This window comes from Serinus canaria, chromosome 2 (genome assembly GCF_022539315.1).
Source record: "Serinus canaria isolate serCan28SL12 chromosome 2, serCan2020, whole genome shotgun sequence".
NCBI lineage: Eukaryota > Metazoa > Chordata > Aves > Passeriformes > Fringillidae > Serinus > Serinus canaria.
This window is the reverse complement of record NC_066315.1, coordinates 50,420,125-50,442,178: the sequence shown is the minus strand read 5'-3', so window position 1 is coordinate 50,442,178 and position 22,054 is coordinate 50,420,125. Positions and strand designations below refer to the sequence as shown.

General features: G+C 42.5%; 1 protein-coding gene across 1 annotated transcript in view; it reads left to right on the top strand.

The window, feature by feature from the left end:
* Positions 1-364: 364 nt before the first annotated feature.
* The window catches only part of ITGA9 (integrin subunit alpha 9), a 236,973-nt gene continuing 215,283 nt past the window's right edge, over positions 365-22,054 (top strand). The window contains exons 1-4 of the mRNA XM_030233983.2: positions 365-646; positions 8,783-8,910; positions 10,140-10,246; positions 16,067-16,190. Coding sequence (XP_030089843.1) covers positions 480-646; positions 8,783-8,910; positions 10,140-10,246; positions 16,067-16,190 — 526 coding nt within the window. The 5' untranslated portion in view covers positions 365-479. The remainder of the gene's footprint in view (positions 647-8,782; positions 8,911-10,139; positions 10,247-16,066; positions 16,191-22,054) is intronic.

Sequence of the window (22,054 nt, the reverse complement as noted above, 5' to 3'; positions counted from 1 at the left end):
GGCTGCGCGAGAAGGGTAGTAGGTGGAAAAATGAAAGAAAGTCATAGCTGACAGGCAGTTTCGTGGAAGAGAGGAACACCGAGGGGGAGGCTGTGGGGCCGTGCGGGACACGCGAGGGTGCCGTGGCGGGAGGAGGCGGGCGGCAGAGCGGAGCACGGCGCGTTTCGGGGCCGACGAGCGGCGAGGTCAGGCACGGCACGGCACGGCACGGCACGGCACGGCACGGCCCGGCCCGGCAGGTACCGCCCAGGGCCGCCAGGGGGTGCCGGCGCCACGGCCGGCCCACGCGGAGGGGCGCGCGGTGCCCGCGCGGCGCAGGGCGCGGCGGGGCCGGGCCGAGACGCGACGCGGGGCGGGCACAAAATCGCCGCGCCCGGACACGCCACTTTGGAGTCGGCGCCGGGGGCAGGGTGGGGTTGGTGGGCTGGAGTTCAGCACTTAGCTGCGCCGGTACGGGCGGCTGTCTCGGGACTCGCACGATGCCGGAGGCACGGCAGCGCGGAGCGCGGGTTCTGTGGACGCTGCTGTGGGTGGCCGTGGTGCGAACCTACAACGTGGATGTGGGTCGCCCCGTGATTTTCCGGGGTCCCAACGGCTCCTTCTTTGGGTACTCGGTGCTGCAGCACTACCATGATAGCACACGGTGGTGAGTAGCACGGCCCCTGCGTGCCCGGGATCGGCGAGGGCGCGGGTGGCGGCGGGGATGCGGCCCGGCGGTCGCTGCCGGGATATCCATCCCTCCTGGCAGCCGTATCTCCCGCAGCGGCGCGGCTGGACCCGAGCCCCCTCACATGGGCCGCGAAGGGGCGCCTCCGCCATGGACTGCGGGGTCTCTCCCCGCCCTCGGTCCACCTCTTCGTGTGAGTACGTTGGAGGCAGAGTTGTGGGCTCCGCGCCCCTAGTGCATGAGGGATTTCTCTAATGTGAGCCGGGGGCCCCGCGCTGCGAGGCAGTCAAACACGGGGATGGCCTTTCTGGGCTGGCAGCCGGCGCTTGCCATTGTGACCTAATTGTCCTCAAGCGCCAGCCGGCCCGCGGCCGATGTCTCGACGCTGTGCTCAATCCGCCTTCCTCGCTGGAAATATTTAGCAGCTCATCGTCTGGACTGCGTACGAAAAAGCGCACGGGGTACGAATGATGATGGGTTTTGCCCGTTAATGGGAAGCGTTTCTAATACCGGTAACTTCCACCGAGAGCAGCACACTCAGCGTCCACGGAGCTAAACTACCGCACTCAGCTTGGCGAGGGACAAAATTCCTTCGGAGGCTGAAGAGACGCTTCCAAATAGTAGAGGAAATGTCTGTGTAACTTAAAAAAAAAAAAAATGGCCGGAGAAAGAAAGTTTATCTACATCCAAAAATTTGTGAAACTGGCGAGCTTTTTGTTTTCCTGTTGATTGAAAAGAGCATTGGACCATAGTCTGTTTGTTGTCTAGGTTAGAGGCTCTTTGTTAGAATTAAATGTGATTTCTCTCAATTGGATTTAGCTGGTGTCATCTGGTGCCCTTCTAATGTGAGTAGGAGCAATTTCTGCCAGTAAGCATCCACAAAGCATGTCTTTATCTTTTTATACTTAGATATTCAGCTGTTGATGTTGGAACTTTGGTGCACTGTGGTTTAAATAAATTATTCATTCTGGCATACAGTTCTTTAAAAATGAATTTCTTTCACACCCTTTAGTTCACAAGTAGTTCTATGCTCTGCCTTTCTCCATAGTGGCTTTCATGGAGCTTTCATTCTTAAGGACTTAAAAGAAGATTTCATAGAGGAAAAGCACCCTGAGAGAAGAAAAGATCTCAGTTTAAAGCAATGCTTAACTTAGGTCAGGAGTTAACGAAGGGTGCAAAGGCTGAAAGGAACTTCTATTCAACACAAGTTGCTGGGGATTCACAATGGTGTGAATGAAATGCTGATCTGCAGTGTGGTGGGGAAAAAGTGGTAGAATTTGTTGCTTGTTATGTAGGTATCTGTCATTCCGATTGATAATATGATTTTTCTTCATATAGCACCTGCTGCTGTGGTATTTTTGGAATGGGAGGTGGACTAGGGAGGAGTCTTTGAGATAGCTCCAGTTAATTTAGAAACATGCTGGACTTTGTGTTGGGCATCTGTCTGAAGGCAGGGATCTCTTAGAAGTCTCGTGCTCAATATTAAAATCTCCAGTTATGTAAATTCAATTTTTTTTTTAAATGGGGCTGATTCATGTGCCTTTGCTGTGAGGTTTCCCCTTCAAGATATCACCAGAAGAAGAAAAACGAAACCAACCAAACATCTAAGATTACTAAATGTTTTTAAATAAAAAAATTGTTACACCTAACGCCCAGAAGGGCTAAGGGCAGCTTTGTATGGTAAGCATCAGCACAATCAGAAATCATCAGGGTGGGATTGTCACCACTGATGGGAATGCTCCTTGTGAGACCAGGAAGTTTGTTTTCATGGGTACTTCAAAATCCTGTTCCCAACTGACACTGGGATAACAAGCTGGGAGGAGAGTATTTTTATACTTCCCTTCAATCTAGTGTTCTGTGTGCAGTTGTGCTTGTAATGTGTGTGTGCATCCTAAAGGTCAATAATGAATCTCTTTAAAGTATATGCAGCCTTCTTCCAGTTTTCTGAAGAAGCTTCTCTTAAGAATCAGGGTTATTATTTGATTTTGTGTGTCAAGTTTTTTTTCTTTCTTCTTGTGACTTTAATACACCAAAAGAATGGATGATTTCAGTTTTGTCATGTTGATTGGTTCTGTACACTGCAATGGGAAGTAGTTAAAATAATTTAACTGTAGACAGTGATATTTTGGGCATTGAAAGCTTGCCTGGTGAGTTTAGCACTATATGAGTCTGCAAAAATGTGATTAATCAAATCTGAAGCCCTATCTGAATTTGATAGGGCTCCTGCCCATCTAAAATTGTTTAATATGTTAATATGCTCTCAAGAATTTGAAGGTATTCAGGGAACTCTTGCTCTTCATTGCTTATGGGCCTGATACTCACCTAATGTACTTCTGATCATGAGAGCTGTCGTGTTTTCCATAGCCTTGTCTGTGTGCTGGTGTGTATGAACATACATGTGTGCGTGTATGTGTGTGTGTGTATATATACAATGTTTCAACTCTTTGTTTTCCAAGACCACAAAGGCACCTGTCTGTATTTCCTACCTTATGCCTGTAGCTTTCCAGTAAACTGGTTCAGGGTTTGGTGATTCTTTCAGGCTTCATATGAGCCAAATATTCATGTAGAATGAAAAAAAGGGAGGTGGGATATTTGGTATGAAATCTTAGATCAGATAAATGTGAATAGTCAGGCTGCTGCACACAGGAATTACAATTGGGAACTGGGTGTTCAGCTGCCATTCCAGTGGCGGAGCCAGTCAGTGCCTTTGACATTTTCTGCAGTAGTTGATTGCAATGATGGTTCCATTGAGCTGTTTTTGCACATTTTCTTCTATCAATAAATATTTCTCAACAGAGATGTGCTGAGATTATTGTATTTCTGAAAATGTCTGCTTTTCCTTAAGTGGGTTTTATGGCTGTAAATCTTGACAGGTTTATTCAGTTACCCATCATTGCCATTTTCAGCAAGAATCCAAGTGGCTGGTTGCATTTAGAGCAGGGACAAGCTGAAGTGGTTCTGCTCTCTGGATATAATGATGAAACTTGGAGTAAGGACTCAAAAAACCACCAAGAAACCATCCCAGACAGTTAAAAAAGAAAAAAAAAACCCACATTTTTTTTCCCGAATAAAAGGTGTTAATAATTTGAAATCTCTGATTCTTCTTTTTTAAAATGAATAAGATGTTACTTTAGTCTCTCCCTTTCCCTCCTCATGACCTCTTCTTGCTGACACCCTCAAGTCTCTCAGCAAGTCCAGGGTGACCATTTCTTCTTCTCTAGCAAAATAATCTGGCTTGAAAAAGTAATGAAGTCAGTTTAGTTGCATGGTGTCCTGCTGTGAGTTTTACAATAAAGAATAAGTCTGGTTTCTGTGCTGTTGCATCATTCCTTCAGCCCTGCTCTTTACCAGTTTGTGCTGCTGCTGAAATAATGACGGTTGATCTGCATCTTGGGCCACTTGATATGTGTTGTAATGCATGTCATGTAAACTTGTGTGCAGTCAGAAGGAAGGCAGTTCAAAATTGGATGGAATAAGCTTTCTAATACAATTTGAAACAATAGAAAACAGGCATTCTTTATCTGCACAGGACATGCAGCTGATCTCTCCTTGTTCTGCGTATGTTGTGAGACTTTAAAACACGGTGCTTATCATAATCATATATATTCATTAAAACGTGTTTCTTATCTAATAAACATAAACATCGCTTTCCTGGAAATATTTTACATGCATCTGCCTCCTTCTGAAAGTCCTTTTATGGTTCTGGAGGTTTTTTGAGAGGGGTCTCTGGTGGTTGTATGCACTGAATGCTTCAATATTAAAGGTGACCTTTTCTTGAACTTTTTATTTGGGCATGTGCTATTGCTTCTTCTTACATAACTTGCCTGAACAAACACTGTAGGTCTGTTTATCTGTTTCTCCACTGGTTCCAGTCACATTTATCATCCTGTGTGTGTACCTTTATATCCTTTCTTTGGTTTTTTTTGCCAGCTTAGTTTTTAAGCTCTGTTCAGCAGCTTCAGAGGAGCTGAAAATTTTTATTCTCTATGTTATTTATCAAAGGTGTGGGAACAGTGGAGACTGAGTGCTGTGTGTATAATCTACAGTGATGCTGTAGATTCTGCCATGGAATTTTGAGGAACCTGAGCTTGCTGTCATTGGTCATGGATCATCCAGCCCTCCTGCTTTTTGCTCTGCATGTCATGGATGAAACACAGGGTTTTATTTCAAGTAACTGTTTTTTTTGGGTTTTTTTTTGGTAGTAACACAGATCTTTCTAAAGGGGAGAAACTCAACTGGGATATGATGGTAGGGCACCGTCCTGTGGTATGCTTTTGAAATGAGCTGTGGTATGTGAGGATTTTTAAAGATTTTTTTCCCGACAGTAACACTGCAGTCAGGTGAGGTGCCTACAGTCCTCAGCCTTTAAATTGTTACTGTCTAATCACTGCTGATGTGCTGTAGGGAGGATGCTTAATGTGCTTGGCATCTCCAGCCATTGATCAACTCTGCACTTTTGCTCACTGTTCCTTTTGTTAAATGCAACACTTAATTTCCAAATCTGTATGTCCTGAGGGTCAATCACCAGGGAAGTGATCATTGCTGTTCTTCAGGAAGTAGTTTTAAAGAGGTGTGAATTTCTCTGTGGCCAAGAAAGCTTTTTGTCATCCAGTAAAATTGTCTGCTGCACCTCCTTCAGTGGCGGGGTTTCCAGCCGTGCAGCTGCATAGTTTTCTCAATACAGATGAACATGTTTGTCATTGATCGTGTGAGTATGAGTGCAAGAAGAGAAAGTTAAGTGGCCGCTCTGCTTTCTGCTCCCTGTTTTGGTTTAAACCCCAGTACTTTTTTCACAGAGCCAGTGGGAGGAGGCTGTTGCTTACAGATTTCTGTTCACCTCAATGAAAATAGCTGAAATGGCTCCAAATTCCCCTCCTCCTGTTCTTGGTTCTCTTCCTTTCTCCATAGAAAGTAGCCTCTTTCTCTTGATGGGGTTTCCCCTTCAAGGTATCTTCATGCAGCTACTCACTAATATTGTAGGGGCTTCCCACAGAATAGTATGGTTGTGAGAACCTGCAGTCATCAATAATCTCTGCAGAGTATCACTCACATAGTAAGCCTTTTGGCAAAAGGCTGGAGAACTGCTGGTACCTGCTTGCCGACTGCTCAAGTAGTCATATAGTAGCACTGGAAATCTGTACCACAAAAATCAGTCATTTTAAACAAATGATGGTTAAATTATTTGGAATATATTGGAAAGTTGTACTTCTTCTATCTGTCTTTATACCTTCTGTGTTCATGCCAGGCAAGACTCCACAGCACTGAAATAAGAGAAGACTGTATGAGGCTCTAAGACTTTATTTTGAAGTGTATTCCTGATTTGATATAGTAGCAGAGAAAAAACACTTCCTCTGATTGCAGTGCTGTTTCATAAACATTGCAAAAGATTTCAGAGGTATTTTAAATATGTAGAGGAGATACAAACAGGTGGGTTTTTTGTTCCAGGAGTCCCAAAGTGTTTAGATGGAAATGAGTTGTCTATCCAGGTCTGCTGAAAAGTCTCATGATAGTTAAATGGGTGACTTCCTTACAACAGTTAAGGCATTACATACAGAAGCTAGGGAAAGAGTAAGCAAGTCTTTTTGTTGACAAGGGAATATTCCAGTCTCACACCTTTGAATAAAATTAAAGTAATTATTATGTAACAAATACCAACCAAAAAACACGTGAACAAACGGAAAACCTCCTGTTTCCCATCTTAGGGCATGAGTGAGCATGGATCATGCTAGATGAAGCAGTGGTTCTGCAAAGGCTTCAACTACTGAGTTTTAGGTGCAAGAGTGAGAGAATGAGACTAAGATGACGTAGTATGTGCTATATTGAAATACCAAATTTGAATGCATGGACATGCAAGACAATCCAAAATAAATTTGCCATTGGCACACATCACTGGCTGCTTCTTTTTGCTCAGTCCACATGAAGAAATGGCAATATATGTTTTCTTTTTGAAAGGTATAATTGCTCAAGACAGCAGTATTATCTGTACCAGTTGTCTACTCAAATTGTTAATTTCCAATTTTTCCCATTCATCTTTTTAAAGAGAGATGAAAATGCTTTGTAATTTAGGCTCCATTGTCTCTATCTTTCAGGTTGCAACTCAAGATATCTTGTGCACTAGTTACTAAATCATATTTATTTTTCTTAGGTTAGAGCAGAACCTGTTTTAAACTGGAGTTCAGTGTGACCTGTGTTATCTTACTGTTATAACAGGTCATAGAAAGATGGTGTTTCCTTTTGCACTTTGAACCTGTAACTCTTTAAGCTAGTAATGTTTATTTTTGTTAGATCTCATGACTGTCAATAAGTGAATGTTATGCCTTCATTGCCTGTGTAAATGAAATGATTGGCATTTGATTTTATATCTGCTGCCTGCCTAGTAGGATTTCCATTTAGAGCTATTTTTCAAGCTCCTTTGCACTTGTCCCCAAGTGTGCAGCCTTTGTAGGTTTTAGCAATTTTAAGTGTTTTGGACATTAATTCTCCTCACTTGTGAAAGCATGTGTTACAGAGTGCAAGAGTGCAATTCTGTCAGAATTCTCCAAATGAAGCAGTTTAGCCTATAAAATCTCAGAAAAAATGATCACTTAACACAGGGATTTCTCATATCTTTGTAAATGTATCAGGGTTTTTTTTTTTTTTTTACCACAGGACAGTTTTGTTGCATCCAAGATCCAAGGCAGTGTGTAAGGAGTGGAGATGTGCTCCTGTTGTGTATAGATGAGGCTCTGATGCAGAAGCTCTTTTGCATGACTCAGGTTGGCCCTGGACAAGTGCACACCTTGTGCCTTGGGTCTCCTTGTGTATACTGGGATGGTGATGATGAGTGGTGATTAGTATGGAGCTTTAAATTGGAGGGTGAGGAAAAAGTTGTTAAGAACAGGGGAAACATCCATTTGGGGGTTGGTGCTGGGCTGTCCATCTGTGAGTGGGAGAGTTGTGTATGCAGACTGACTTTGCACCAATTGCTCTTTAGTGGCTAAACCAAGAGCAGTGTCCTTAGTCAGCTGCTGCCTCCCATGTAGCAGCCTGGGTCTGTATAGGGGACTTCTGTAGCCTTAGCCCTTTAGAGACTGTTGCCCTTAGTTCTCAGCCCTGGGCTTAACTTTAGTGAGGATTTTTTTACATTCAGGAGATCTGTCATGTGTGACAGTACAAGAGAATTGCCAAACTGTTACTTAGCTACTTGGTGCTCCCCACTGCCCTCCTTGGAGTTGCCCTCCTCTTTCTTAACCTCCTTTTTCCTCCTCATCTGCCCCGGTCTGGGGTCACAACTGCTTGAGAAAAATTGTCCTTTTAATGAGGAGACAGTGAAATACTTGTGCTTCAAAACTTGTGCTTCCCCTGTAATCCTCCTCAAAAAGCATCCCTTAGGGCATAAAAAGATAGAAGCCTAGTTGTTAAAGAGTTTAATTAGATCCTAGCACAAGTGATTAAAAAGTGCTGACCATCTTTTTTTTGAGGGTAACCCTATGGTCAGAGCAGGCCATTGGTTCTTCCCAGAAACAGTAGATCTCATGTGGGATCCAGGTAAAGTCCAGGTAAAGTCTTCACAGCCCTTAACGATAAATGTTGGTTGATAGCAATGTTTTGTGGAAGAGATATGCTTGTATTGTTGGTTTGATTTCTTGCTATTGTTTATTCAAGAGAATGGGGTGCCTCCACTTTCTAAACAGGTTTACAAATCTATTTCTGCCTGGCAAGACTGCAGCCAGCAGGAGGTTCAGATTTTATCTGCTTGTGTGTGTATCAGTTCTGGACTGATGTAGCTAAAACTGAGGAAAAGTGAATGCAGATGCTGTTGTGCTCTTAATGCTATCCTAAAAGCTTTTGGGAGGTGTGTGGTGAGGGTGTGTCATTTTAAATGTGGTACAGTCCTAATGGAAATTTTATTTGTTAAAAATATTTGTGCCTTTACTGTGGAGAAGCACAAAGGCTTCACTGCCTTTATTGTGTGTGGTGTTTTCAGTTTGTGAATCAGTGTCATTGTTTTACAAGGCTGGTGAGAGAAGTGTTTTTGCTAATGAAGCTCTGGCAATGTGAGCCTTGGTGGTGTTTGTTGATTTTTTTCCTTTCCTCCTGAAACTAATAACATGTTGCTTTGTTTCTGATTTCCAGGGTCTTGGTTGGTGCTCCCAAGGCAGAATCTAGATACAGCACCTCTGTTCAGTCCCCAGGAGCAGTATTTAAATGTCGAGTTCATACCAACCCTGATAGAAGATGCACAGAACTGGATATGGGGAGAGGTGGGTAGTTATGATGTTGGGACAGCAGGAGGCAACCAAAAAAATCCAAACCGCATGGCCAGCAGTCCTTCTTCCAACTTCAAATTGGCCCCAAAATATTGAGAGGCAGCCATCAGCCTTTCCTGATGGATTTTGAACACTGTTAGCAAACGTGTCGTATTCTCTTCAGCATTACAGAATAACATCCCACTGGTGCTGGTGTCCTCTCAATAACCTTGCTTGCTCTTTACAGGGGGTAACCAGGTAAATGTGGATTTTTCCCTGCTAAACCTGAGCTTCTGCCTTTTTTTCACCTGCTTCAGTGTGACTTTTCAGCATGTGGGTGACTATGCACGTGTTTTGGAGTGCTACTGCCTGCTCTGAAGTCAGAGTGCATGCGGTGACCCCAGACAATGCAGTGATGGGCTCATGATATGTGGTGTTATTGGTAATGTGGTGATCTATGGGTTCCCTCATAATACAGCAAATAATTTCTTGAGTTTACTTTTTGTACTTAAGTGGTCTCAGTGAGACTGCTTGTATGCTATTGCATGGGATCAGTGTTGACTTCAGTTACTCCCATGAACTGTCTGAGGCAGGGGAAGGAGGAGGCCTAAAGTAAAACTATGATCTAAAACTTCCTGCTGGATAATGATGATAAAGAATGAAGCATTTTAATATTTTGGTTTTCTTGGTGGCATGTTGCTTTTTCTGCCTTTATAGAATAAGGCATTGTTCATCTTTTCGTACTTACACTAAGTAGAATTTCTGTTTATGAAGTTAACATGTGGTAAGACAGTGTTTTGGCTAGGTGGTTTGTCCTCTATCAGATTGTAAGTTGTCATGGATTCATGAGTGCTGCCTGACAGGACTACAGATCTCAGCCTCATTGGTTTTTTTTTTTAAGTGCCCCGATCTCATTTTCAAGATTGCATTCAGGTGGCAGTCTGATACCTCTCCTGTGGACTTAATGGTTTGATGGTTCATTTAAGTAGAGCTGTGAACAGTGTCATAGCTGCTGGCTGTTGGGAACAGAGTCTGTCCTCAGCTGTTTATGTGTATGGTGCCACTTAAGAGTGAGAACATTGCCCCAGTTAATGCATTCAAGAACTAATAAATGATCAGGGTGCAGGGGGAAAGAAAAGCATTGTCAGATGTTTGATGGGAAATCTCTTTTTTTGTCAGGATTCTTGGTAGATATTTAAAACTCATGTCTCCTTGCCTTGCTGCCTTTCCCTTTTTTTCTGTAGGCAATTCCCGGGGCATGCTCTGTGGAAAGACTTGTAAGGAAGACAGAGATGATGAATGGATGGGTGTGAGCCTCGCAAGACAGCCAAAGGCTGGTGGAAGTGTGCTGGTAAGTCCATGCTATTCTTTGATCTCGTTAAAAATGTAGCTGCTGCCTGACTAAGCACATCAGGATTGTGTTGGCAGTGACTGACGGAGTCCAGGCAGTAGATTCTGTAGACCCTTTCTTCAAGCAGAAGTGAGCCCCAGCCAGAGGACATAATTTATAGAGGGAGGATTCCAAGCCATCACACCTGACTTGTGTCAACCAAGGACTTAAATCTGAGGATTTATATCTTTGAACTGAATAAATACAATTTGTCTGGGAGGTAATTTACTAATTTGGTTTTTTTGTAGTTTGCCTGTGTTTATGTAGGAAATATGAAAACATACATTTTCCTTGAGCATATGAAGTCCGTCTCAAAACTTGCATGGAAATATGTAAATTGCTCTTTGTGGCCTTATTTTTCATTTATCTATATTAATTTCCTCTTGACAAGGTAGAAGAGTTGCAAGTAGAGATGTCTTAACTGTGTATGGATTGACTTACTGTTTTCAGTGTGGTTACTATGCACATAGACAGGACAAGGAGAGCAGATGTGATCCTTAGGATGTGCAGTATTTCTTTGCGAAACTTTTCCTGTGATTGCAAAGAGTCCTGGGCAAAACTGTTTCTAGAATGCATGGTTATTTTACATTATGATTTTACATTTATTGCCTGTACATACATCCATGGTTGGGTTCTGACTGTCTACCTGAGTGACTGGGAAGTTAACAGAAATAAAAATAAATTTGCAGTAAAGTGTTGTGCGTATTATATGTGGCAGGCAAATATCAAAGTTGTATCAGGGTAAGCTTGACAGCCGTCTAATTCTAAACAGCACTGTTTGTGAATAGGAAGCTTTCAGTTGGCCCCATCTTTCCAATGATAAAGAGGACTGCCCTTCTATGTAACATCAAACTGTCAAAAAGCTGCTAGTGAGAAAGATCTTGTACAGTGATTACTGTACCAATCACCTGTAAAAAGCAAGAGGGCAAACCTGCTTCCCTCAAAGACTTTTTTTTTAATATGTGCTTAGGGTACAGGTGCTTATCCCCCAAATCCTTGTGCACTGACTTCCCTGTGGGAGAACAGGTAGGTTTGATACCTTTCTGTCACAGTATTGTGATATTTTTTCGCCTCATCTCTCTTGGTATATACCTTGTAAGTGTGATAGGGGCTATCTTTACTTTTCTTGGATATTTTGAACATGTTCAGGACTAGAAGAGGAAGGGAGAAAGAGGGGCATAAATAAAATACACTGTAAAAATATACAACAGAGGACAAAATTAAGGCATTCATGCTAGTGTAAGCAGTTCATATTTTCAGGGTGTATCCTGAGCTGTATGTGCTCAGTTGTGTGTGACAACTGAGGAGTAACTTGCATTTATCAGGATAGTACTACCCTTGAGAGACATCCTTTTCATTGTCCAGTCATCAGGCTGACATTCATCCTAATTAATTTTTAGAAGGTTGTTAGTACACTTTTTTTAGGCAACTCTTAATTTCTTGTCAAAACTATGTTTTAAGGATAGCGGGTTTATGTATTTTTTCAAAGGGAAAGAGGTTGCAGCTGATGCTTAGGGGTCATCTCCCGAGAGAGAAGCAGTAATTGAAAGGAATGCTGGTGGGGCAAAAAGCCAAGTAACTGCCAAGGTGGGTGCTGGCTGGCTGAATGGAGGCTACAAGGGTGAGAGACATAGGGCTGAGGGGGTAGAAATTTCACACATAAAGCAGGTTAAAAGTGAAATGTAGGTAGAGTAAAATACAGCTGGTAGTATGCTTATTTCAGTGTAGGTTAGGGTGGTAAAATGTCTCCACAAGTGACACTGATTTAAAAAAATCCTAATCCAGGGTTCTGACAAGATTATGCTGCCCCTCACCACATAGACCATGTCCAGATGCCAGAGAATATTTAATTATATAATTCTCATTATTATTTATCACCAAAGTCTCAAACTACTAATTATACATCTGTGCGCATCTGTGTGTAAACAGAGCCTGAAATGAATGCATACAGATTCCTTTATGGAAGAAAATTACCTGGATATTTCAGGTCATTGTTGCTCTCTGTTTTGAGAACATTTTACTGAAAAAGATTTGTGATTTTCCCACAGATGGTTTTCCATACATGTGCTTTTCTAATTTTAAGGGTTACCAGCTCTTTAAAATGTTGCTTTTCTTTGAGGCCCATTTGAAGAAGTGGTTTTCTGAGAAGATGTGTCTGAATATGTGTTCATAACTGTATTTGCAAATTTTTTTTTTTAATTGCTATATAACATGAGTGTGTTTCTTTAGTTAGGAGTGTGTAGAGTCCATATTGTCAGACATTGCAGCTCTATTTTCTGCATCTCCTCCAGGAATTCCTTTAAGTCAGAGTAATATCTTTGTGGTCAGTAACCCTGGGTGGATTTTTTTTTTCCATAAACAACTGTGAAATATTCATGCTCTTGACATCTTGTGTTAGATTAACTAGTCACACAGTTTAATTGTGGGTTCTATAAAGAAGTTGATGATTTTGCTTTGTAGCTGCTTAGTGGCCTAAATTTTTTTCTTATCAGCCTTTTCCAGTTGCCTGCTAAGAGTTTGGGGCAGTAGGGAAGGTGAGGAGCATGCCACAGGGCTTTAGTTGGTGTTTGGTAAAAGGTAGATTGTGTTTGAGCTCATGTTGTGCCAGGATGTTACTAAACCAGAATTTGGTGTTTGTGTGATGGATTAAATAGTAAAGCATCAGTGAGGATATAAACAAATGCAGGAGTTAGATTGAATAAGAAAGTTCTTGTCCTTGGATGCACTATCAGTCAGTCTGCATTAATCTCAGTACTGTAATAATACATCTGAGATTGCCCACTCTTTCCAAATTGAAACAGTAAAATTCCTCCTTTTACTTTAGTTGGGAGAGGAACCAGGGGTGTTGCATTGCGATTCGGAGATTAGCCACATCCTTCAGTCTTGCTCTTCCTAAATCCCTGCCACTTCTGTCATTGTGTTGCTCTTCCTGTGGAGCAAAGCTGGTGGCTGCAACAATATGCAAAAGAGCCGAGTGTCAGCAGTTCTGAAATGGCCTATTCATTATATTGCAGTACTGCAGTGTGGGCCATCAGCAGATATCTCATCTTGCTTTGCTCAGGTGCATTTTGTTTTGCTTCAAGGGTTTGCATCCTTTCTCCCCTGTTCTGTGGTAGAGCTGGAACCTGTACGCCAGCAGCAGCTGCTGAGCACCAAAGTATGCTGATGGTTTCCTTATTGCACAGGGACTTACCTATAACTTGCATCTAAAATAGGGTGCATAGCTTGTCAGTTGTTTGCAATTGCCTCAAATTCAGGTGATTCACTTCTGTTCCAAAGACCTCTTCAGACATAGGCTGTTGGTGCCAGAGAAGAAAGCAACGTTGAATGATACCGTGACAATGAACTGTAATCAACTCTAAATACTTTTGAGAAGACAGAAAAAACAAAATCAGATGTGTTGTGGTAGAGAGACAAATGTGCTGGTTGTCTGGCTACAGGGAAATGAGTTTTGAGGAGGAAGAGCTACTGCTGGACTCCTGTCCATTGTAAAAATGTCAAATTCTGTAGCAGTGGCACAGGGAAGTCTGGGAAAGCACTAACTCAGGTAACCAAGGAGAGTTCATCCCTTGAACGCTTGTAGACTAAGGCAGTCAGTGGTTAACTATAGTGTGCCTAAATACACGTTGTGATGAAGGTACAGAAAAGTGATCATTAACCCAAGGCTTAACAGATTGGTTTAAATGTGTCCAGAATTGCTAGACTGAGCCCATAGCCTCTTGTTAATTTTGAACAGACTTCTTACCCAGCAACAGCTTTTTCTCTCCTTATATTGTTTTATATTTCTTGGCTTCTGCACCTCACTCCTGAGCAAAGCCACCTGCTTGTGATGAAATGCTGCTGTTCCCCCTGACTCCATTGTTTGTACTCTGCTGAGAGAGATTAACTAGTAGGTTAATTTATGTGAGTGTCTTGCAGTTTCTGAAATATAAAATATCAAGGAATTTATAATACCACAATCCTTTACATTTCCAAAATTTTAAAAAATTCTCTTGGTTTGTTTGCACTTGAGTTTATATCCAGAGTTGGGATTGACGACACTGTTGCTGTAATGGTATGTGTATTTATGGCATTGTCTTTGCAACGGTTATGCATGTGTATATTTTTGCTCACAGATCCATCAGGAGAGAAGCTATTTCCTAGTTTTGCTGAAAATGAGTGTTTCACATGTTGTTTATCTGTTGCTGTTGAATTTTGAATGAGTAGTGCATGGGGGTGGAAATCATAACTGAGCCTCCTCAAAGTGCATCCAGGAGTCTCCAAAGCTGCTCTTTATTGTACTTCTCACAGTCATTTGGCTGTGGAGCTTAGTGCCCTTGGAAGGATTCTTTGCATCACAGATGGCAGCCTGCAGCATGCAGTGTGGTGCAAAACTTTCTGCAGCCCCCAGAGCCCCTCACTGTCCCTAGTGATAGCCATGTGTGGAAATATGTGCCTCTCTTTGGGCACAGGAAGTTAGGAAAACAATAAATATCAAATGTAGCCATTCTAACAGTAGAGCAGGTTTTGCACAACTGATTTTGCTCTTCGAGAGTAGTATTACATATTTATATCTTTCTGGATATAAGTATATTGAAAGCTGTTGGTGGCTGGATTGAATTTTGAGCTTCTCAGTGGCCGATACACTTCCGAAGTCCTTTAGTGGAGAGGTGACACAGCTGTGCCTGCTTTATGAGTGGATATAATTTTTAAAAATGTTGAGATGCTCCTATGGGCAGCTCTGAGGTGCTGAAGCAGAAAAGTGGGGTAGCACACAGAAACAGAAGACAGAGGATATATCATCGGGGGAGGATGGAGTCAAATATAGGATTTGTGAAGGGGGTTGATGCAAAGTGTCCAGGAAAAGACCAAGGCATGTGGAGGAGATGATTTGTAGCATAGAGTCTTGGTCTGTTGGCATGGAATTAAGCCTTAAATGATATAAATTGACACATCTACAGTGACTTAAGTGTAGACTCAGACCAGCTGGAGATATGGTCTGGCATGTGCTAAATTCAAAGCCATTGCTGTTTCACATTTCCTTTTCTTTTACTCCAAATAAATCCTGAGCAGAAGCCAACTTGTAGTTTGGCTGGCAGCAATGCAGTGTTAGGTTTTGGAGCAAATGGGTTCTGAGAAGTTGTGAACCAGGCTCTACATTGCTCACACTGTTAGCATGTGTGCCTGTGTGTGGCGGTTGTACTGAGCTAGTGTCTGGTGAGTCCTGTTTCACAGGATGATCTCATTCATCACTATAAAGCTCTGCAGCTTGTCTGCACCTTGGCTAATGTTGCCACTCTTCTTGCTACAAAATCTTTGGCATTTTCAATTAAATTTACTCCCAGTAAGCAAGGCTCAGCACATCTGTCACCAGAACACAGAGCTGCCTTTCCCAGTAGAAACCAGCCTTTGACTCACATGTGTTATTTGGTGTTTTAACCTTCTGAGTATTCTCAGTGTCTTTATTCCTGTTTTTCACCTTTTGCTGGGTTGTGTTAGTGCATCTTTAGTTAGAAAAGCTTTGCTGTTTGCGAGGATTCATGCACAGTTAGAGATTTTGAAATTTCCAGCATAGGCTCTGTGACTTCTTGTTTTCCTAGTTATATATATGTGAAGGCTGAGATCTGAGCTGCAAAAGGGAACAATGAGAAGATACTTCAGAAACAGTGGAATATAAGGAGAGTACAATGGATTTGTGGGGTGAAGGTGATGCTGAGTAGTCCTGTTCATGCATGCTTTGCCTTGGTTGGAGTGATCTCCTGTGACTCTGGGCCAGTAACCCATGTTATATGATCTGTTTAGGCATGTGCACACCGTTGGAAAAACATCTACTATGAGACAGAGTACATCTTGCCCCATGGCTTCTGCAACATCATTCCTCCTGACCTCCAGTCCAAAGGGAGGAAGCTCTTGCCCTGCTATGAAGGTAAGGAGTCAGGCCAGAAGAGGAGCTTATAATGTCCCTTGCTATGCTTCTAATAATACAGTAACTTTCAGAACTGATTTTTTTGTGTGACTGCCTCATGGCCCAGCTGTGGTGGCAGTTGGGTTTTGGATGAAGTTGGCAGAATAGCACAATGACTGGATTCTGTGGCTGGTAAAGGATATGGTTGCACTTTACTGGAGGAATAAAAAGTTTCTGAATTGTGTTTTGAGGTAGCAGCTCTCCCCTTAGGTAAATAGTAAGAAGATATTGCTATGAGCTTGGCCTTTTGTGCTTTGCTGTGACATGGAATAAAAATCCTGAGTTATGTTGCAATCATGAACCAATTTGCCTATCTTATGGAAACACTTGCATTTTTATTTTGTCATTTATCAGAGGATTGGGATGTGGGACAGGGAGGAGGTTTACTTTCCTCACTTTGGGGTACTTCTGCAACGATTTATATTAAATTGCTGCTGTGTTAAGGTCTGGGTTTGAGGTGGATAGAGAGGGAGGGCTGTAGCTCTGAGCCATGGATAGCTGTGCTTTTTGGTTCTGCACCAAATCCCATGTGCCATCATTTTAATTTCTCCTTCTTTGGTGCATGTGAAACTTTTACATCATGTTTCCATTTTTTAAAGACTTTGGAAGACAGAGTCTCCTTAGCCAAAAGCAATTAACTGAATAAGAGGCACAAATGTATTGTTAGGTATAAGATATGGTATCTCCTAAGATTCTTGGCTTTGAGAGGAATGTTTTGGGGAAAGCACCCTTGCTTCCTCCTTTCTTTCATTTCTTCATTCTAGGAGCCTGCGGAAGTGGGCTAGTTTGGAGGACAAAATACAGCAGGGTTTGTTGTGGGCAAGACCTCTGATTTTACTTATTTGCTTTTAACCGTTTGCCCTCCTGTCCATAGCTGGCAGCAGCCAGCAGCAGGCTTGCTGCTGGCATTAGTATATTGGAGAGGGATAAGGCAGTGAATGTCCCGGCAAGTTTCTCTGTTGCTGTTGAATGGCCAGGTCCTAACTCGGTGGCCTGTAAAGCCAGGGCTGTGACAGAACTGTGCCCATTTCATGCTCACTGTTCTGAGGTGGCTCCTCACCTCCCTCTGGGCTTTGCTTAGGAGTCTGCCATTGCAAACCTACACATCTTTTGGAGAGGGCATACACTTGTGCATTGATGTTTTCCTGCCCTGAAATTGGTCATTATTTGATATGTGAGAAGTTTTGAGGGACTTGTACCAGCCATGCCAGCTGCTGTGCAGCAGAGTACATATAAACTATGTAAACCTTCCTGTTGTGGGTACTGTTCTAGTGTCAGCGAAATCAGGATAAGGCCTCACACTGATGTTATACACTGCAGATCATCTGATATTAACTTTATGGACATTGTGCACATGCAGGAATGCCAGTGGGGCTCCCTCTGAGCCTTTGTTATTGCTCCTGCACTGCCTGAAGCAATGGTGGGGATGTGGTTTCTGGAAGAGAAGAATCACTTATGTTTATCTATGTGTCATGTTTTTGGAGTAAAACTGCTGTTAATCTGACGGGATATTTGCCAGGAATTGCTAAAAAATACAAGTGTGTGGGCCTAGTACATGTAGAGCAGCCAGCGGAAAGTTGGCAGGGTTGATGCAGTACTATGCTGGCCTAATTTCACTGCATAGTAAGGTGAAAATTTAAAGTTTGGGACTGATTTCCACCCAGTCCTTCGCCCCATCAGATACGATGTCCCAAGGAATGGCTGCATTTGTTTACTCCTGATTCTTTAAATTTCAATAAAACAAGCTCCAAGAGAGATAGCTGTGGTGTATCACACAGAAGAGTTAATTTTTTAAAGTTTGCTGTGAAATAAGTTTGCAGTCATCCTTGTAACTTTTTTTCCTTCACTTTCTGGAATGAGCAGAATAATTTTCCTCTACTGACACTGATGAATGGCTAGCACAAAACATTGAGTCTGAAGTGGTTCTACGCTGACAGTCTCTGTGGTCATTGCTGGGAGGCTGCCAGGCCTGTGGCTGCAAACCCTGGACCAGGACACATGGCTTTGCCTAACCACATTCCAGTGTCTCAACCTTCTCTGGATCTTGCCATGTGCAAATAGGGGTAGAGAGTAGTGTGCTTGCTTCCAGAAGCTGTTTTCAGTGCAGCTGAGGTGATAAGCCTCGATAGGTGAAGGGTGCAGGCCAGCTGAGTGCACATCAGCGTCCATCCATGGAGGAAATGGAAATTTCCTGACTAGATGGCACTGGTGCAACAGCATAGTAGTCTCAATCCATCTTATTCTTGCCTGGCTTCCCTGAAAGGGCTGACATTCCAAAGTCTGGAATTTAGAGATAATTCGAACACAGCAGCAAACTTAATAGTTAAATACAGTCTCTCTGAATAAGAACTAATCTGGTTTAGATAAGCTGGATGTGGTATAGCTGCTGTATGGGGCCACAGTTTTCCAGGCAATACTTTCAATTGGTTATTTTTCCCATAGTTTTAATGGCTATCCAAAAAAGGGAGCTGCCTCTTCATTTCCCTAATGCATTCAGTTTACAAAGAAGGATGGTTGTGTGTACTGTGAGAGGCAGTCCACCTGATGAGGAGAGCTGGAATGGTTTCTTGCTCCTCTGTGGTAAGAATTGATGGTGGAAGTGGGGAAGACTGATGATCCCTTTAGTTAGTAAGTAAGGGAAACATGCTCATATTTCTTGCATCCAAAACAAAAAGTAATTTTTCCCACGGGTCCAAACCATATTTGGTTTTCTGGGAGCTATCAAAACATCCCTGCTTTGTGGTGGAAACTCAGTATCACAATGCTACGTCAGAAAGATTACTACTGTTTCTTCCTAGAGTAGTGAAACACTGTAATATAGGAAACAAAAAACTTTCAACGCATGTGATATTTTACATCTTTGAGGATGATAGATTATTTTATTGTACTCTGTAGCTTTGTTATGGCATTCAAGTTTGCTTAGAGGCTGGCAGAGAATTTTCTTCAAAGAAAAAGTTCAGAGGCATTTACCTTCAGAATTGTTGCACATCAAAGTTTATTCTTTTTGCTTGTCTGTTGTTTTATGCAATTACTCCTTCCTCTGTCTCATTTTTCTTGTAACCTGAGATCCTCCTGTCTACAAACCACTGCCATCTTCTTCTCTTTTTTCCTGTATGTATTATTCATGGCACATCTTCGAAGTTGCACAGGTTGCAACGTCCTCCAGACTCAACCTTATCATGCTGCTTTGCTGTCAGCTGTTGCTGCAGCAGTTTCCTGGCTTGCAGACTCTGTAATCCGGAATGCAGAGCAGTTGGCAGGGAGACAAGAAAGAGTAAAGAAGTGTAGAAACAACAAATTTGCCCTTGACTGCATTTATTGCCTGGAGCTATGTGAAAACAAATAAATGTAACATCATGCAAACGTTGTTATTCAGGAGTACAAAAATGGTGAGGTGATACAATAACTGCACAATTTCCATCTAGTTGGTTGCTTTACTTCATGGCTGGCTGACTGGCTATGTTGTATGAGTACCCATGTCGCTACCGTGCACTGAAGTGGAGGCGAGGTAGAAGCAATCTTGGTTTCTACTTGGTTTCATCCCTTTTGAGCTCATCTATGCTTGGGAGAGGGAGAGTGGCTCTAGGGAGCATTCAGAGGTCTGTGATGCTGGGATGTGACCATCTAGGATGAGCGGCACCCCTTGGCCATGGGTGCATGGGTGGGAAGGTATCTTGCTTGGGTGTGGAGGGCGGTATACATCACTGCAGATGGGAGTTAGGGGAGCAGATTTGAAGGAGTTAGTTTTGTGCTGAAAGGGTTAGGCAGAAATCCAGGAGCCCAGTGTCTGTCTGTACTGGGCGGCTGGCTTCTTGGGGAGGACTATATCTCTCTTGATTCCCCCTGAAATTGGTGTGCTGATCTCACCTCTATCACTAGAGGATCCTTTGTCACCAGGCCATCCTCTGTCCTGTCACTTGAGCTTTAAATTCTCAAACAGCCCTGATGTCTGAGGTGTTTGGGCCTCCATGCTTACATTTCCACCTGTGAAATGTCATGGCCTTGGCAGTGAAGACTGAAGCAAAGAGAGCCTGAAGGCTGGAAGAAAGCGAATGTCACCCCAGACTTCAAAACAGCAGCCAAAGAAGCCCTTCAATATTTCAGCCTTTTCTGCAATTTTTCTTGCAAGAGGTCCCTGTTTCCACTCAGCAGCGGAACCTACATTTTCTTTAGTACCCTTTTGTTGTTGATGTATCTGAAGAAGCCCTTCTTGTTAGCTTTGATATCTTTGAGCAGATTTAATTCTGAATGGGCTTTGACCTTCCTCATTGCATCATGCAAGGGTGGGGATCCTGCTATAGTGAATGCAGGGCTTTTAGGACATGCACAGAATTATTTTTCAGGAAATGCTGGAGGGAGGAATCTCTTCTCCTTGGCTCTCTTAATGAAAAAAATGTTCACATTGATAAAAAAAATATTTTTCCCCAGGCAAGCACTGCCTGGAGAATCTGTTTGTGAAGAGTTAGCAGTTCAGAACCCCAACACTTGCTGAATAGCTATGGGCTAATATGGGCTTCACTTCGCAGTGGAATTGTCGTGGGTTACCACTAGGAGACCCAGCTGTGCTTCTGGTCTGCTGGGATGCATATCACTTTGGCAGGACCCTGCCTTGGCCACAAGTGTTGGGCATTTGGACTGTAATTTGTGGATCAAGTCTCTATTCTGCATGGTGTCTCCAACTGAACTTCTCCCTGTGCAACTGGTATGACCTCAGCAAATGTCTGAAATTCTGGACATCTTTATGATGTTAGGAAGAGGCCCTATGTAGTACAAAAGGGAGAATGGTGTGTGTGTGTGTGTGTGTGTGTGTGCATATGTCTACATAAAATATTTTGCAAGAAGGCAGCATTTTTTACAATTAATTCCTTCTGATCTTCAATAAGACAAAATGAAACTCCAAAGGAACTTGCTTGGTTCCAGAGGCAGTTTGCTCATCAATTTCATTATAATTTTTATCATGTAGCGATGAGTTAATGAGGCTTAAAATTAAAAAAAAAGTATAAAAAAGTTTCACAGTTATGAGGTTATATGGTAAATTGTTTCTGAACATGAATTACTGTAATATACAGGAAGTAGTGATAGTATGGTAGATATTTGAAAATGATGCTCTGAAAAAAAACTGGAAAGGCTCTGATCCAGCTGTAAGTTTCAAATACTTCCAAGATGAAAATATTTGAATTAGAGTGGGTTGGAAAATGATTTTCTTTTTTTCTCTTTTTCCTGCTCCTCACTGTGAACTTAATGTATTCCTAGAAATATTTCTTTTCTCGTCATCAAAAAGATAAAGTAAAAATTCCTCAGGTTTGAGAGGACAAATGTTTGCTGTATAAAATCCATAAACAAAAGCTGTAGGGTGCTGGTTGGGTTCCCTGTGAACTGGGAGCTCTAAGCACGTGGCCATGCAAAGCAGCAGATATAAACATCCTGCACAAGAGACTGTTGTCTGATCCTGTAGAAACACATGGCTTTTCCTCAATCACTGTTTTTTTCCTGGAGCTTGTGTCCTGAAGCAATCTCACCAGAAATGTTTCTGGGGGCTTTGATGACTGTCATTGTCATTTATTTCTTTGAGGTAGTAATGGGCCTGAGAGTTAAACCTCCTAGAGCAGAGTCTGTGGCACACAGGCATGTGCATCACTTTTTGCTCCCTCCTTCCAAGCTGTAGTGATCTGCTACAGATGGAAGCCTCTTCTAATGCACCTTTACTGGAGTGCAGTCTTTTCATGCTGCTGTGGTACTGCTTGTTTAGCATCTCTGTAAGAGCACTCTGGCCTCCCTCCCCAGCTGGCTTCTTGTGATATTCCCTGATGTGGGTGGGTATGCTG